The sequence below is a fragment of the Bos mutus genome, chromosome 9 (genome assembly GCF_027580195.1).
Source record: "Bos mutus isolate GX-2022 chromosome 9, NWIPB_WYAK_1.1, whole genome shotgun sequence".
Lineage (NCBI taxonomy): Eukaryota > Metazoa > Chordata > Mammalia > Artiodactyla > Bovidae > Bos > Bos mutus.
In genome coordinates, this window is record NC_091625.1 from 28,113,349 (window position 1) to 28,128,231 (window position 14,883).

General features: G+C 36.2%; 1 protein-coding gene across 50 annotated transcripts in view; it reads left to right on the forward strand.

Moving 5' to 3' along the window:
* TRDN (triadin) overlaps window positions 1-14,883 on the forward strand; it is a 415,022-nt gene that overhangs the window by 335,321 nt on the left and 64,818 nt on the right. For all 50 annotated transcript variants that reach the window (XM_070376309.1, XM_070376300.1, XM_070376303.1 and 47 more), the window contains one exon: window positions 10,175-10,213. In XM_070376309.1, the coding sequence (XP_070232410.1) occupies window positions 10,175-10,213 (39 nt within the window). The remainder of the gene's footprint in view (window positions 1-10,174; window positions 10,214-14,883) is intronic.

Below are 14,883 nucleotides of genomic sequence, written 5' to 3' on the forward strand. Positions count from 1 at the left end.
ATATATAAATATATAAATGAAAAACAATTTAGGAGAGTCAGGCACAACTTAGCGAATAAACAACAAGAAAAACACATGGTGCTAATTTGAGTCTTTGGACACTGGAAATATCTGTTTAAGAGTTTCCTGTCTTCCATCGTTCTGGGGATTGTTTTTTCATCATCCTATCCCAGACGGTCAGCGGAGCTCCACCCAGTGCATAATCACAGACAGTGACGGTGGGGAAGGCAGCATTTTGGAAAAGATGCATTTTTTAAAAAGTTATATCCTCATTTCATTAATGTTGAGCTTTCTGCATTACTATATGTTTCAAATAACTGCTTGAGAATATTTAGTATCTTTTTTATTTTACCATTTAAAGCAACAATGACCTCTTATGGTAGTACACTGAGATATTATTGGTGCTTTGAAATTTTATGCATTTAATGTCATCATTTGTTTACTACTAAACAACCAAGTTTCGGGCCTGTGGTGCTGAGTGTGAATGACAGTCCTTGGACATTTTGACAGAAAGAATAGCATTATATACAAAGACTTTCACTTTCACCTGTGAGAGATGGTGTCACCTTAGACCTTCTTTCCTTAGAGGGAGTCAGTGAATTCTCACATATATTATAACAGCTACAATTTTAAAAATTCCTGCTAAAAAAGAAATTAATTTTAAAAGAAATCTTGTTAGATTGAAAGCTTATCATATCTTCTTTAGTAAATAATGAAATTGAAAGTGTGAATGTGTTAGTTACTCAGTCGTGTCTGACTCTTTAAGACCCATGGACTGTAGCCTGGAAGGGATTATTAAAAGCCTTCATTTAATGTCCAATCAAAAAGCATGAAACGTAATGATAATATCATGCACACTTAAATATTAAAATTCACAGATACATAGAAATTAAACAACATATTCTTAAATATCCAGTAGATCAAAGAAGTAATTAAAAGGGAGATTAGAAAATGTCTTCGGAAAAATGAAAAAGAAAACTCAACATACCAAAACTTAACAGAATGCATCAAAAGCAGTTCTAAGAGAGAAGTTCATAGCAATAAGTACATTAAAAAATAGAAAGATTTCAAATAAACAACCTAACTGCATACTTCAAGGTATTAGAGTAAAAAAGAACAAACTAAGCCCAAAGTTAGCAGAAGGAAGGAAATAAAAAAGATTAGACCAGACTTAAACAAAATAGAGAGTAGAAAGATCAACAAAACCAAGAGTTGTCTTTTGAAAAGATCAATAAAAATGACAAACCTTTGGCTAGATTAAAAAAAAAAAAAAGTGAAGATCCAAGTAAAATGAAATCAGAGTAAAAGAGATGTTATAACTCTTGCTACAAAAAATTAAAAAGAGGATCATAAAACACTACTGTGAATGTTTCTATGCCAACAACTTGGATAGCCTAGAAGATATGAGTAAATATCTAGACGCATGCAATGGCCAAGACTGAATCATGAAGAAATAAAAAATTTGTACAGAATAATAACAATGAGAACATAATCATAAGCCTGCTAATGAAGAGAAGTCCAGGACCAGAAGGCTTCATGCTGAATTCTGCCAAACATGTGAACAAAAGTGATTTACAGTTCCTTTCCTGAAGATAAGAATAGTACCAAAAACAATAGCACTTTTATTCTAAGCAGCAGTTAACAGCCTAACGCTTTTCCAGTTAAGCCCATCAGGCCAAACTGCCAAGTTGATAGAATGAATGGAAAGTGGTTATGTGTTGGTAAGTGAAGTAGTTGAGACTGCCAAAATTTTTTCTGTAATCACTGGCTTTCCAAAATTAATGCATCCAAGTACTGTGAATTTTACTTCCTTCCTCCAAAAAACTAATGTACATAATATATGTACAACTATATGTATGTGAAATATATGGACAGTTATAAATGTAAAGCTTCAGTACTCCTTCCTTGGTATTCTTTCCATTTAAGCCCTCTAAAGAATGACTCACTTTCACTCTGTGTGTTCATGTTTCTTGTCACTCCAAGCCACTTTATGCAAATATCCTAATGTGCTTCTCTCCTTGAAGGAAAAAGTTTTTAAATATCATAGTTTTTATTTATTAATTCATTTTTATTTTTCTTGTTCACTTTTTAAAAAAGCTTTAAATGTATTTTTTTCATATCAGGTCATCTATTATTTTTAAGTATTTAACCAGATGTAGGATGATCCATACCTATGACCTTTGACCTTTTATTAATGTAACTGATTATTCTCACTTCAAGTCAAAGAAAATGCATGCTGGTGCTCAGAGATATAAATAAGAAAAAGTGACTCTCTTTTGTTAAGGGGAAAAAGAATAAGAATGTCTGCTTATTTGCCTTGGCAAGTGATTTTTCCACCATTTTCTGGACCATTTGAATGGTTTAAAGTCACCTGGCTCATTACCTGCAATAAATCCAACCACCTCTCCTGCCATCTTCAGATAACATCACAGGACCTTGTTCGTACTGACTATTATCTGTGCGACCTACAGTATGTTCAGTCTCCTCACATTATTTCTTACTTATTTCAGTACAGAGTCTTCATGTTGGGAAGTTTCAGGGAAAGGTAGAATAATGAGGCACATAGCAAGGCATACAAAAAACATTAGATAGAGACAGAGTGACACTATCAGCAACGTGGTACATTGTATTTAGCATATACAAAAGACAAAGGATCACAAAAATGAAACGATGACAGGATGAGGCAGGGAAAATGTATGCATTTATTCTGCACTGCAAAGAGAGAATGCCCTCTGGCTCATTTTGTGTTTTTAGTGTCCACTCAGCAAACTTACTTTTGAGCACCAAAGTCCTATGGGAATCTTGCCAAAGAAGTGTTGCCAAATCAGGACTTAGGCATAAACGTTGGGTCATGCATTAAGTGTTTGTATTGCGAACTAAAGCTATTTTTAGAACTGTAACTATAGAAGCTTATAAAGCATAATTTCTTTTCCTGTTGACACAATGGGAATGAGAGGTGAGAGAGAGACAGACACGGACAGAAATACACACCATGGGTGTGGTGGGGGTGTGTTTGTGTATGTGTGCATACCTGTTATGGAAAGAGCGCTGTGCCCAGTAGCTTGAGACTCTAACTGCAGCTCTGAAATTACCAGATAGTTATCTGAAGATAATTTCCCCCAGTGTTGTGTGTCTGCTGGGTCCATTCTAATGGTCTTTTCCACCCATGCAAATTTTTGATTAGTGGGACAAGGATTCTACTTTATATTTTGGTCTAAAACATCTAAAAATGAAACATAAATTTTATTTTCTCAGCATTTTTAAACCACATCTTAAATTGTTTTGTTTCATAACAACATTTGAGTGATAGTATAATATTCTGGGGATATCTTAGTCATGAGACTCCACTAATGAAGAAGACACAATCCTTGTCCTCCAAGATCTCAGGATACTTGGTAAAGAAAGCTGGAAGACAGTAAAAGTGAAGCGGCCTCCAGTGGTGCCTTAGATGAAGCATACCAAAGTTTTCATCCAATCTGTGGATGTCTATGTGTTGTATGTTCGTACATGAATGCTCAGGAAATATTTGTTAAATTATTCAGTCTCATTTCAGCCACAGAGACATCAGCTAATTATCATTGTTCCCATTTCAGAAGGTTAGGAATTTAAAATTTAGAGTCTTTCTGATGCCTGCATTAGATCATTTGGTTAATAAATAGGGAAATACGTTTTAAACTGAAGGACTTTTTTGTTTGGTTGGTTGGTTTTTCTCCAACTGCAGTGCAACAAATGATCTCTTGCTTTGGATGAGATTGGGCAATTACTTGAGAACACCATCACCTTACCCCTTTATTATGCATGAAAGGATTCCTCAGTTTATAACCAAAGATAACACCGATTTAAAAACTCAAACAAGAAAAATAGGAACATAGAAGGTGCATGAGGTTTCATAAACATGTGAACGTGGTTAAATAAGAGAAAGGAAAAAAATTAAACAGCCCATGTAGTATTGAATTAAAGAAACGTAGACAGAGATAAGATGAAAAGTGGAGTAGAAGTTGGTAGGTGTTGGTTCTCTCTGTGACTTTACCCAAACTCAGGGCAGTTTTGTGTTTTTGAAAGTCTGTGAACTAAAGATGATCCCAGTCAGACTGATTGGTAATCAGAGCTTGTCTTTCTCACAGTTGTATTTACCTGGATTACAAAATCATGCGTCCACGGCAGATGAAATAAAATGCTACCTACTAAAATACATCTCTTATTTTCAACAGTTTCTCTTAAGACATAATTAAGAAGAAACACGGATTCACTGAAGTTTGTTCCAAATCCAAATCTTGTAGTGAAGCTGGTTAGAGTGACAGTAGTGCTCCATCTCTCATGCAGGAAAGAAAATGTGAAAGTGTGTATGTGTGTGTTTTACAAAACATTGATTGTTAAATAATACAGTGAGGACCACGTGCGTATGCATGCTAGGTCGCTCAATCGTGTCCGACTCTTTGCGACCCCATGGACTGAAGCCCGCCAGGCTCCTCTGTCCATGGGATTCTCCAGGCAAAAATACTAGAGTGGATCGCCATTTCTTCCTCCAGGAGATCTTCCTGACCCAGGGATCGAAACTGTGTCACCTGCGGCTCCTGCATTGCAGGCAGATTCTTTACCACTTGAACGACAAGGGAAGCCCAATGAGGACCACAGTGAAATGTAAATGTGTATATGTGTATAATTGTAATAGTAGCAGATATTCATTGAAAAGTGCAAATGACTACTCAAAAGATACAAAAATCATGGATTTAAATTTATGAATGTAACTTCATTTAATATAACTTTAATTATTTTATTTAAATATATTTATATTTAAATATGCTTTAACATTATGGTGGAAAAATATAAGAAAAATCATTTCAAATATCAGTAAAGAGACTAACATACACTGTTGGCTTTGTTCTAAGTGCTTCACAGTTGTGTTCAATCTAATTTTCACAACAATCCTTTTTTTCATTAATGTGAAAATTGAAGCGCTAGGAGTGAATTGCCCAGGTCACACAGTCACCTGAGGTACATTTGGGACTCATGCCTGGCAGCATGACCTGCCTCCTTTGCTAGCAGGCTCTCTAGACTCCCTCAGACCAAAACTGACATAGAATTGACAAAGGAAAACAATACTGAAGCTCCTTTATATATTTCATACAAATGGATTTGGTGACCTGATTTTAAATGTAAAGTCTCTCCTTGACACTAAATATTAACTACTACTCTGGCAGTGAGTGAGGCAGTTATCAATATTCTATCAATAGTCAGTCTATTTATCTAGTTTAACCAGCTTAATTTAGGAAATTGTTTATATGATTCATTTTTTAATGACTGGCTGAAAAAAATAGAAACCTCAATGGCTTTACTGTTCATGCCAATTACAATCTTAATGACTCTGTTAGTAATGTGTACCTATACGATGTAGTATGTGGCTTTCTATGTAGTCTTTTTGTGTGAGATATTTAAAAACATTCATTCTATCTGTATCAACAGTAGTTATAGAAGGGTGCTTGTGTGTTTGTTCGTCCCTCAGTTGTGTCTAAATCTTTGCGACCCCGTAGACTGTAGCCCACCATGCTCTTCTGCCCATGGTTTTCTCCAGATAAGAATGCTGGAAGCCATTCCCATCTTCAGATCTTCCTGACCCAGGGATCCTTCCTTGCAGGCAGATTCTTTACTGTCTGAGCCACCAGAAGAACCCATAGCAGTGTGCTTACAAATGCTTCACATTTTGGAGTTGGAAAAAATCAGTATTCAGAGACCAGTTTTTCCACTTACTAGGGAGTACATACATAGATTATTAAGCCTCAATGTTATTATCTGTAGGCCTCAATATTATTATCTATAAAGTCGGTGTAATATTAGGTTTATATTAGGTTTGTATGTTCATTCATACAGCAAATATTTATTGATCCTTAGTCTGTGCAAAGCACTGATCTAGGCACTATCATATAAAAGATAAAATAGAAAATCATCCCAGGACTCAGGAAGTTTGTATTCTACTGTGGTTAGTGAGCTAATAAATATTTATGAATATTTAACATTATTTAAATAAATTTTAGATAATGTATATAATACACTTACTGAGTGCCATGTAGAATATACAAAACATCATTGGTTGCAAAACCAAGAATTATTATATTTTATTGCACATATAGAGCTCCTATGTGCTGAAGAAGTAAATAATAGTGTGATAATGATAAATTGTTTTATTGTGTGATAATGATAAAAAAGATTGGGAAAAGAAAGAGTAGTGGCATTCAGCTTCTAACTTGCAAAGTATTTAAAATGGAGACATTTGAAAAAGAATGCACATTCTTGGGATTTATACCTTCTTTTTGATTTGTGAAGACAAAGCAGAGACTCCTAAACAAAGTTGTTTTCCACTGCTACCCTTTTTTAAACTCAAGCATATGCATGTTTAAATTTGGTTGGCCTGCTTCACTTGAGAATGTAGTGTTGATGACATTGAAAAATCATTAATGAAGCTCCCCTCCCCAGGCCCACCAGCAATTCACATTTCATAAATGAAATCAACAGCCTGGAAAACTCTGCTACATACAAATTGGCAGGCTGTCTGCTTCAACCATTCAGCTTGGGGATTGTTTGATTCCATGTTTCTGCAGAGCTTGTGTGTGAAGCTCAAATGAAGGGCTCGTGAAAAATGTTTATGGACACCAGATATTTTTCTTATATAATAATAATGGTAAAAATGTTTTAGCAGTATAGATGGGTGAAAATAAAAGTTCCTATTCTCTTTTTCCAACTTCCAGGTTGCAATCTTCAGCATCATTCACTGCCCTTAGTTTCCTGAAACTTCAATTAAACCTTTTGACTAAACTTAAAAAAAAAAATGTATATTCATATATAGGGATTTCCCAATGGCTCAGTGGTAAAGAATCTGCCTTCAATGCAGGAGACACGGGTAGACGTGAGTTTGATCCCTGTGTTGGGACAATTCTGTGCAGGAGTAAACGGCAACCCATTCCAGTATTCTTGCTGGGAAAATCCCATTGAGATCAGAGCCTCGTGGTCTCAGTCCATAGGGTCGCAAAGAGTCAGACATGACTGAGCACACATTATTATAGACATATATATTGTTTTTATCAAACCAGTCAATCCAAAAGGAAATCAATCCTGAATATTCATTGGAAGGACTGATGCTGAAGCTGAAGTTCCAATACTTTGGCCACATGATGCAAAGAGCCAACTTATTGGAAAAGACCCTGATGCTGAGAAATATTGAAGGCAGGAGGAGAAGGGGATGACAGAGGATGAATTGGTTGGATGACATCACCGACTCAATGGACATGAGTTTGAGCAAGCTCCGGGAGTTGATAAAGGACAGGGAAGCCTGGCGGTCCATGTGGTCGCAAACAGTTGGACACAACTGAGTGACTGAAAGATGTATACATAGAGCCGACTCACTGGAAAAGACCCTGACGCTGGGGAAGATTGAAGACAGAAGGAAAAGAGGGCGGCAGAGGGTGAAATGGCTAGATAGCTTCACTGACTTAACGGATATGAGTTTGAGCAAACTCTAGGAGATAGTGAGGGATAGGGAAGCCTGGTGTGCTGCAATCCGTGGGTTTGCAGAGTTGGACACAACTTAGTGACTGAACAACAACAACATAAACACATAAAATATGTCTATGTGTATAAGACATATATATCTAGTTATCATTTTTATATGACTAAGAACAGGCATCTATATATGACTCAAAGACAAGCTTCAGTAAAAATGCCATCTACAAAACAGAGACACTGAGTTTGTAGTGACCAAGTAGCCTAATAAAAGAGATGTTCACCTTAGAAATACTCACCTATCAATTCCTGCTTTGCATATTCAAGGGTAAAATCCCAGTTGTGTAAGAACAAAAGAAAATTACCTTGGGAGGTGCTGCAATTTAAGTTCATGAGCATAATTTTAAAATAAGTAAGCTTTTTCTGTATGTTACTCTTAATTCTCTGATCAGTTTCACATTATTTTCTCCATTTCAGCAATGACAAAATTGAGACGAGGTTTTAAGTTATGCCCAAGGTAACAAAACTAAATAAATGAGCTTGCTATTAAAGCTAGATTACATATCCAAGAGCCTTCTTTCCACACTTGCCAAGAATTCCTAAGTTGTGCATTTATCTTGTTAGTGTTTATATAACACCGAAAGTCAGTAGTTCCAGCATCATGAGAGGGTCCATAGCCCCGTACATGTTGCATGATGATAAGACATTTATATAATTATAAAATTATAAAATTTCATGAACAAGGTAGAAGTTGGTTCTGATTGTACTGTGCACATAGATGATAAAAATATTCCCCACAACTTTTATTTTTTATAGAAGATCTTTTGACAAGCATCAAGGCTAAAATGGTTCCATTTCAAGATTATAGTGGCAATGTGATTGACAGGGGAGAAAAACAAGTGTACAGTGAGAAGAAAAACTTTCAAACAGACAGTTCTACATGATGAACAAAATGCCTATGGACCCCATCCTAGGGCACTGAATTTTTCTTTAACTCTAGAACCATGGGATTAATCAATTTCTTCTAGGACTACAGATACACAGGAGGGAGCATTTCATCTTTTTATATATTTTTTTGCTCTATATTTCTTTGCCTGAATTTGTTTTGTTCAGCCATTCATTCAACAATATTTATTGATCATAACACCACCTGTTAGATATTTGACCAAATACTGATATTTGAGTAATAAACAAGACACAGCTCTTGCCCTTATGAAACTTAAAATCTAATGACAGTACACAGACAACAAACAAAAATTTAATTTAAAAAAATGTGTAACAAAACTTTATATAACATTAAGGCACATAGGAAACATTAAAATAGTGTATGGGATTCCCTGGTAGCTCAGAGGGTAAAGCGTCTTCCTGCAATGTGGGAGACCCAGGTTCGATCCCTGGGTCAGGAAGATCCCCTGGAGAAGGAAATGGCAACCCACTCCAGTATTCTTGCCTGGAAAATTCCATGGACAGTGGAGCCTGGTAAGCTACAGTCCACAGAATTGCAGAGTTGCACACAACTGAGCAACTCCACTTCTTCCCCAGCTAATGAATGTATTAACTGAAAAAGAGAGATACGTGCCAGGGAGTGTGGACCTGCAATAGTACCGATAATCACTTTTCACAGGATGTGCATTCAAGTGTTACAGGAAGTAGGGTGTCAATGGCTATGCAATTCTCTATTACAGCCAATTCTGCAGTTAAGCAAACGAGCTTTTATGTTTTAAAAAATCATAACTTTAGAAAATAGACCCTATTAGGCTAAGCCCTAAATAAAGCCAGTTAGCACTATGCCTGACACAAAATTTATACTCAGTAATAGCTCAACCACGAGCTCAGTTTTTCTGCTGTTTGAAAGCAGGAAAAATTGTAATGTACCAGAACCCTTCCATTAATCAAACAAGAATTTATGCCAACAAAGGAGAACTCTGAGACGGAGGCAAAATTGTTTAAATAAGGGAAAAGACTGGGAAATATGAAAATATGTAATTATTACAGTGGTTGGGATAATGTCATGAAGATAACTCAAAACACTATGTATTTATCCTATACTTATATTAAGTTAGAATGCAGAGTTTATAGACAAATGCCATTGTCCTAGGACAGTAAGAAAGGACAATATTTTAATGTGTTTATATTATTATACCAAAGTTAAGCCATTTTTTTATTTTTATAAAATTAATAACAAATACTAGTAAAAACAATTATACCAGTTTGAAATGATTAAATTAACCACCAGGTGGAGCTCCATGAATTCAATGTATATTTTCAAAAATAGAAAATTGCTTAAATTGGTCAAATTAGGAAAAATTAGAACATATTTTTTCCTGAGCAGTTTTGGCTAATTTTCTTATCTGCAATGCTAAGAGAATTTATGAATCATAATAGATGGTTCTTATTGAAGACAGAATGCCAAATTTCTTGATTAGTATAATGCCAAATTTCTTGATTAGTATACTAAAACTTTTCAGTTTTTAATAGAAATTTAAATCAAAGTACTTTTGCTTAAGTTACTTTATAGTTTATTTCAAATACATATTCCATTGTATATTGTTTAAAGTATGAAACTATAATTGAAACTGAGAACAAATGAGAAAAATCTATTAAAGCCTGCCTATTATTCCATTTAGTACTGATTTTTAAAAAATGCTTATTTTTTTCCAATTTGTTTGTTTTACCCCAGAACCTGAAGTTAAAAAAGATGAAAAGATGCCCAAAGCAGGTAAGGAAACCTTGCGAGATTTACCTTTTAATTTATATTCTGTTTATCATGAACAAGGCTGGTGTTATGACCAGGTTGTCCAAGGCTGAAAACATTGAAAAATACTTGTGTATTTCATATATTTTCATTGTAATAAGTAATAAACAGATGTATGCTAAAATTAATATGGATTCTGTTTTCTGGTAGCAGATTTTAGTTGTTTGTCCAAGTATTGGACCTGTTAACATATGCTGTTCCTTATTTATCTAGTGGGCAACTGAATACTGTTTTCAAAGTGCTAACGGGACAATCTGAATTTCAGAGGATGTAGCCAGATTGTGACAAATGCCTAAATCTTATAATTGGGTGAACCTTATGGAATCGCCTACACTTGAACATCTTTTACCTAAAAAACAGTAGTTTCATATGGTTTAACATAAAAGTTCAATCATTTTCTCCCTTACTATTTGAATATCCACATATTTTAGGAGAGGTAATCCATTGTATTACTGACCTTTAATTTGAAAATAGGAGTACTTTTAAAAGAGACTTCCTGAAAATTTTTATGAGAAAAGAAGACAAGAGATTAGCTTGTCATTTTTAAGACAGGTGTTAAAAGTTAGAAGAAGGAACATTATAGAATAAAGGACAGGAAGAAAACACTAAAATTCCTGATGAAAACTTCTTTTAATTACAATCTTTCTAAGGCTAACTCCATTCCAAATATTTTATATACTATATGAAGATAAAGATATAAACTATCTATATGAAGATGTTTATGAAGATATTTACACACCTGTATCTACATATGCAATAAGGTTATATCTATATGTCTCCTTAGAGTGAAAGTGATACAGTGTACATGCAGACATTCAGATCAGTTCAGTTCAGTTCAGTCACTAAGTCATGTCCAGCTCTTTGTGACCCCATGAATTGCAGCATGCCATTCATGCTTCCCTGCCCATCACCAACTCCTGGAGCTTGCTCAAACTCATGTCCATCAAGTCGCTGATGGCATCAAACCATCTCATCCTCTGTTGTCCCCTTCTCCTCCTGCAGTCAATCTTTCCCAACATCAGGGTCTTTTCCAATGAGTCAGTTCTTCGCATCAGGTGGCCAAAGTATTGGAGCTTCAGTTTCAGTATCAGTCCTTCCAATGAATATTCGGGAGTGATTTCCTTTAGGATTGACTGGTTTGATTTTTCAGTCCAAGGGACTCTCAAGAGTCTTCTCCAACACCACAGTTCAAAAGCATCAATTCTTTGGCACTCAGCTTTATTTTTGGTCCAACTCTCACATACATGACTCCATACATGACTACTGGAAAAACCATAGCTTTGACTAGATGGACCTTTGTTGGCAAAGTAATGTCTCTGCTTTTTAATATGCTGTCTAGGTTGGTCATAGTTTTCTTCCAAGGAGCATGCATCTTTTAACTGCATGGCTGCAGTCACCATCTGCAGTGATTTTGGAGCCCAAGAAAATAAACTCTGTCACTGTTTCCACTGTTTCCCCATCTATTTGCCATGAAGTGATGGGACCAGATGCCATGATCTTAGTTTCTTGAATGTTGAGTTTTAAGCCAGGTTTTTCACTCCCCTCTTTCACTTTCATCAAGAGGCTGTTCGCTTTCTCCCAAAGGGTGGTAGTCATCTGCATATCTGAGGATACTGACATTTCTCCCTGCAGTCTTGATTCCAACTTGTGCTTCATCCAGTCCAGAAATTTGTATAATTGGTTTTAAAATATTTGCATATACTTGAGCACATTTTTACACATTTTAACATACATTTAAGTAATTCTTGCTTCACCATTCCATGTATAGGTTAAATATTAACCTGAATTATTTTCCTTAGTATCAAAAGTGTTGCCAACATATCAAAAGGAATTGCTTAAGTGTTTTTGTATTTTTAATGAATGAGCATAATCATTTGAGTGACTTTATAAAATCTGAAGGGCTTCCCAGGTGGCACCAGTAGTAAAGAATCCACCTGCCAAGAGACGCAAGAGACACGGTTTGATCCTTGCCTCAGGAAGATCCCCTGGAGAGGGAAATGGCAACCCACTCCAATATTCTTGCCTGGGAAATCCCATGGACAGAGGAGTCTGGTGGGCCACAGTCCATAGGGTCACAGACTATATGAGTGACTAAGCCACAGCATAAAATCTGAAAGTATGCATTCTCTGGATGATAAATGAAAAATGAGCAATTTTAAACAGTGAAAAAAGTACATGATAAAGACAAAATGATACATTGAATCTTAATATCAAAAATTATAATTGAGCTTTAGATATATCTAAAAAAAGGAAAAGCTATGTATAAAAATTGCTCTCCTGTTGTAAGCACGCTTACTGGTGTCAGCGAAAAATTGCTGGTCAGTTAAAAGTTGCATCATGTCACCCATTCCTATAAACAACACTGTATTTTATGGCTTATTTTACTTTTGATATATAATGGAAAAAGTAATATATGCACTGCTGCTGCTACTGCTAAGTCGCTTCAGTCATGTCTGACTCTGTGCGACCCCATAGACGGCAGCCCACCAGGCTCCTGCGTCCATGGGATTCTCCAGGCAAGAACACTGGAGTGGGTTGCCATTTCCTTCTCCAATGCATTAAAATGAAAAGTGAAAGTGAAGTCGCTCAGTCATGTCCGACTCTTAGCGACCCCACGGACTGCACCCTACCAGGGTCCTGCGTCCATGGGATTCTCCAGGCAAGAGTACTGGAGTGGGTTGCCATTGCCTTCTCCAATATATGCACTATAAATTCCCTATTATTCAGTCAGTCAGTCAGTCACTCAGTTGTGTCCGACTCTTTACAACCCCATGGACTGCAGCACGCCAGGCTTCCCTGCCCATCACCAACTCCTGGACTTGCTCAAACTCATGTCCATCGAGTCAGTGATGCCATCCAACCATCTCATCCTCTGTCATCCCCTTCTCCTGCTTTCAATCTTTCCCAACATTAGTGTCTTTTCCAAGAAGTCAGTTCTTTGCATCAGGTACTTTACATTAAATATTTTTGTCTATTTTTATGTTATATTTATTTTCATCTTCCTAAAAGGAAAGAGAAATCAGAACTAATGACATATTTTATTATAAAACATGATCAATTCACAATTTGTTAACAATATATATTATGCTAATATCACTGCCATATGTTAAGAACTGTGCTTGGTGAAACAAAGTTTAGAAACAAGTGATGTTTCCCATCCCAAGAGAGTCTAACCAAAGACATAGACATGAATTATTGAAAGATGGTTCTTAGATAATTAGTTAAATTAGTGAAGAGTCTCTAGGAGTTTAGAGAGAGGGGGCATTCCTATAGTCTGTGCTAATCATTGAAACTTCAGGGAGATGATGGATTAAGCTGGGATTTTAGGAGTATGCAAGAGCATCTGAGACAGGAAGGTGACTATAAAGCATGGTGGAAGCCAACTTTATAGAAGAAAAATATGAATTTTACTCTCTTGCCATTTGCTAAGGATGTGACTTAAATTACTTCATGTTTCTGAGTTTCAATATTTTATCTATTGAAGAAAGGTCATTACACCCACCTGGTAGAGTTGTTAATAAGAAACTGAGTTGATGTTTTCTATTTGTTTCAGATTTAATAAATGGGAGTTATATTCAGGAGTTAGTCAGAGGCAGGGATGAGAGTGACTTGAGAAGAGACAGTGAGGAGAGGACCAAGAACCAAAGTAGATTCCAGGGGCCACAGAGGAAGAGAGGATGCCAAGACTGCAGCAGTGATGTGTAGACACATGAGCATGGTTCTGGAAATCTAGAAAACTGGACTTAGGAAACCAGGGTGAAAAGTCTGGATGATTAGAAGGTGAATGAGAAGAGAGTCATATCCTAAGTCTTAGAATGCCATGCAGGGTGAAATTCTACATGAAGAATTTTGAATCATAAATTCAACTCAAGAGCTTTGATAGTAATCTAGTATTGTAAAGGCAAGTGAAATTGATAGGGAGAGAGAGGCAGCAGTAAGGAAGTGAATTGTTTACTTTAAATATTTTTTTATGGCCATGACTAATATTCTGTGTGAAATTATTAGGAATTAAGTTTTTAAAAATCACAGGACCTAGCAACTCATTGAAAAATACTAATAACATCTTGTTATACACCCTTTCAATTATTTGAGTATATACAATCACAACCACACTCTATACTGTAATTAATATCACTACTTTTGTAAGTGTCAACCTATTTCACAGGAAGAGGCTAGAAATTGATGACATTAGCTATATATGAAAGTGAAAAGTGAAAGTGAAGTTGCTCAGTCGTGTCCGACTCTGCGACCCCATGGACTGCAGCCCACCAGGCTCCTCCGTCCATGAGATTCTCCAGGCAAGAATACTGGAGTGGGTTGCCATTTCCTTCTCCAGGGGATCTTCCCGCCCCAGGGATCGAACCCAGGGCTCCTGCATTGCAGGCAGATGTTTTAACCTCTGAGCCACCAGGGAAGCCTATATATATATGTAAAACTCCTAGGTCTCAACCTTGAAAGGATGGAGAAGGTGATCAAAGGTAGAAGTTGCAGAGGAAATGCAGGTTGCGGGGAGAGAGATGTACTAGCAACACTGGGCAATAGGGAACTTTCACTTTGATTCCTCACACTATGTATCCGTAAGTTTAGAGATTTGGAGTTAGAAGCCAAAGCTGAGAAGGATTTCTTCAAGAAAC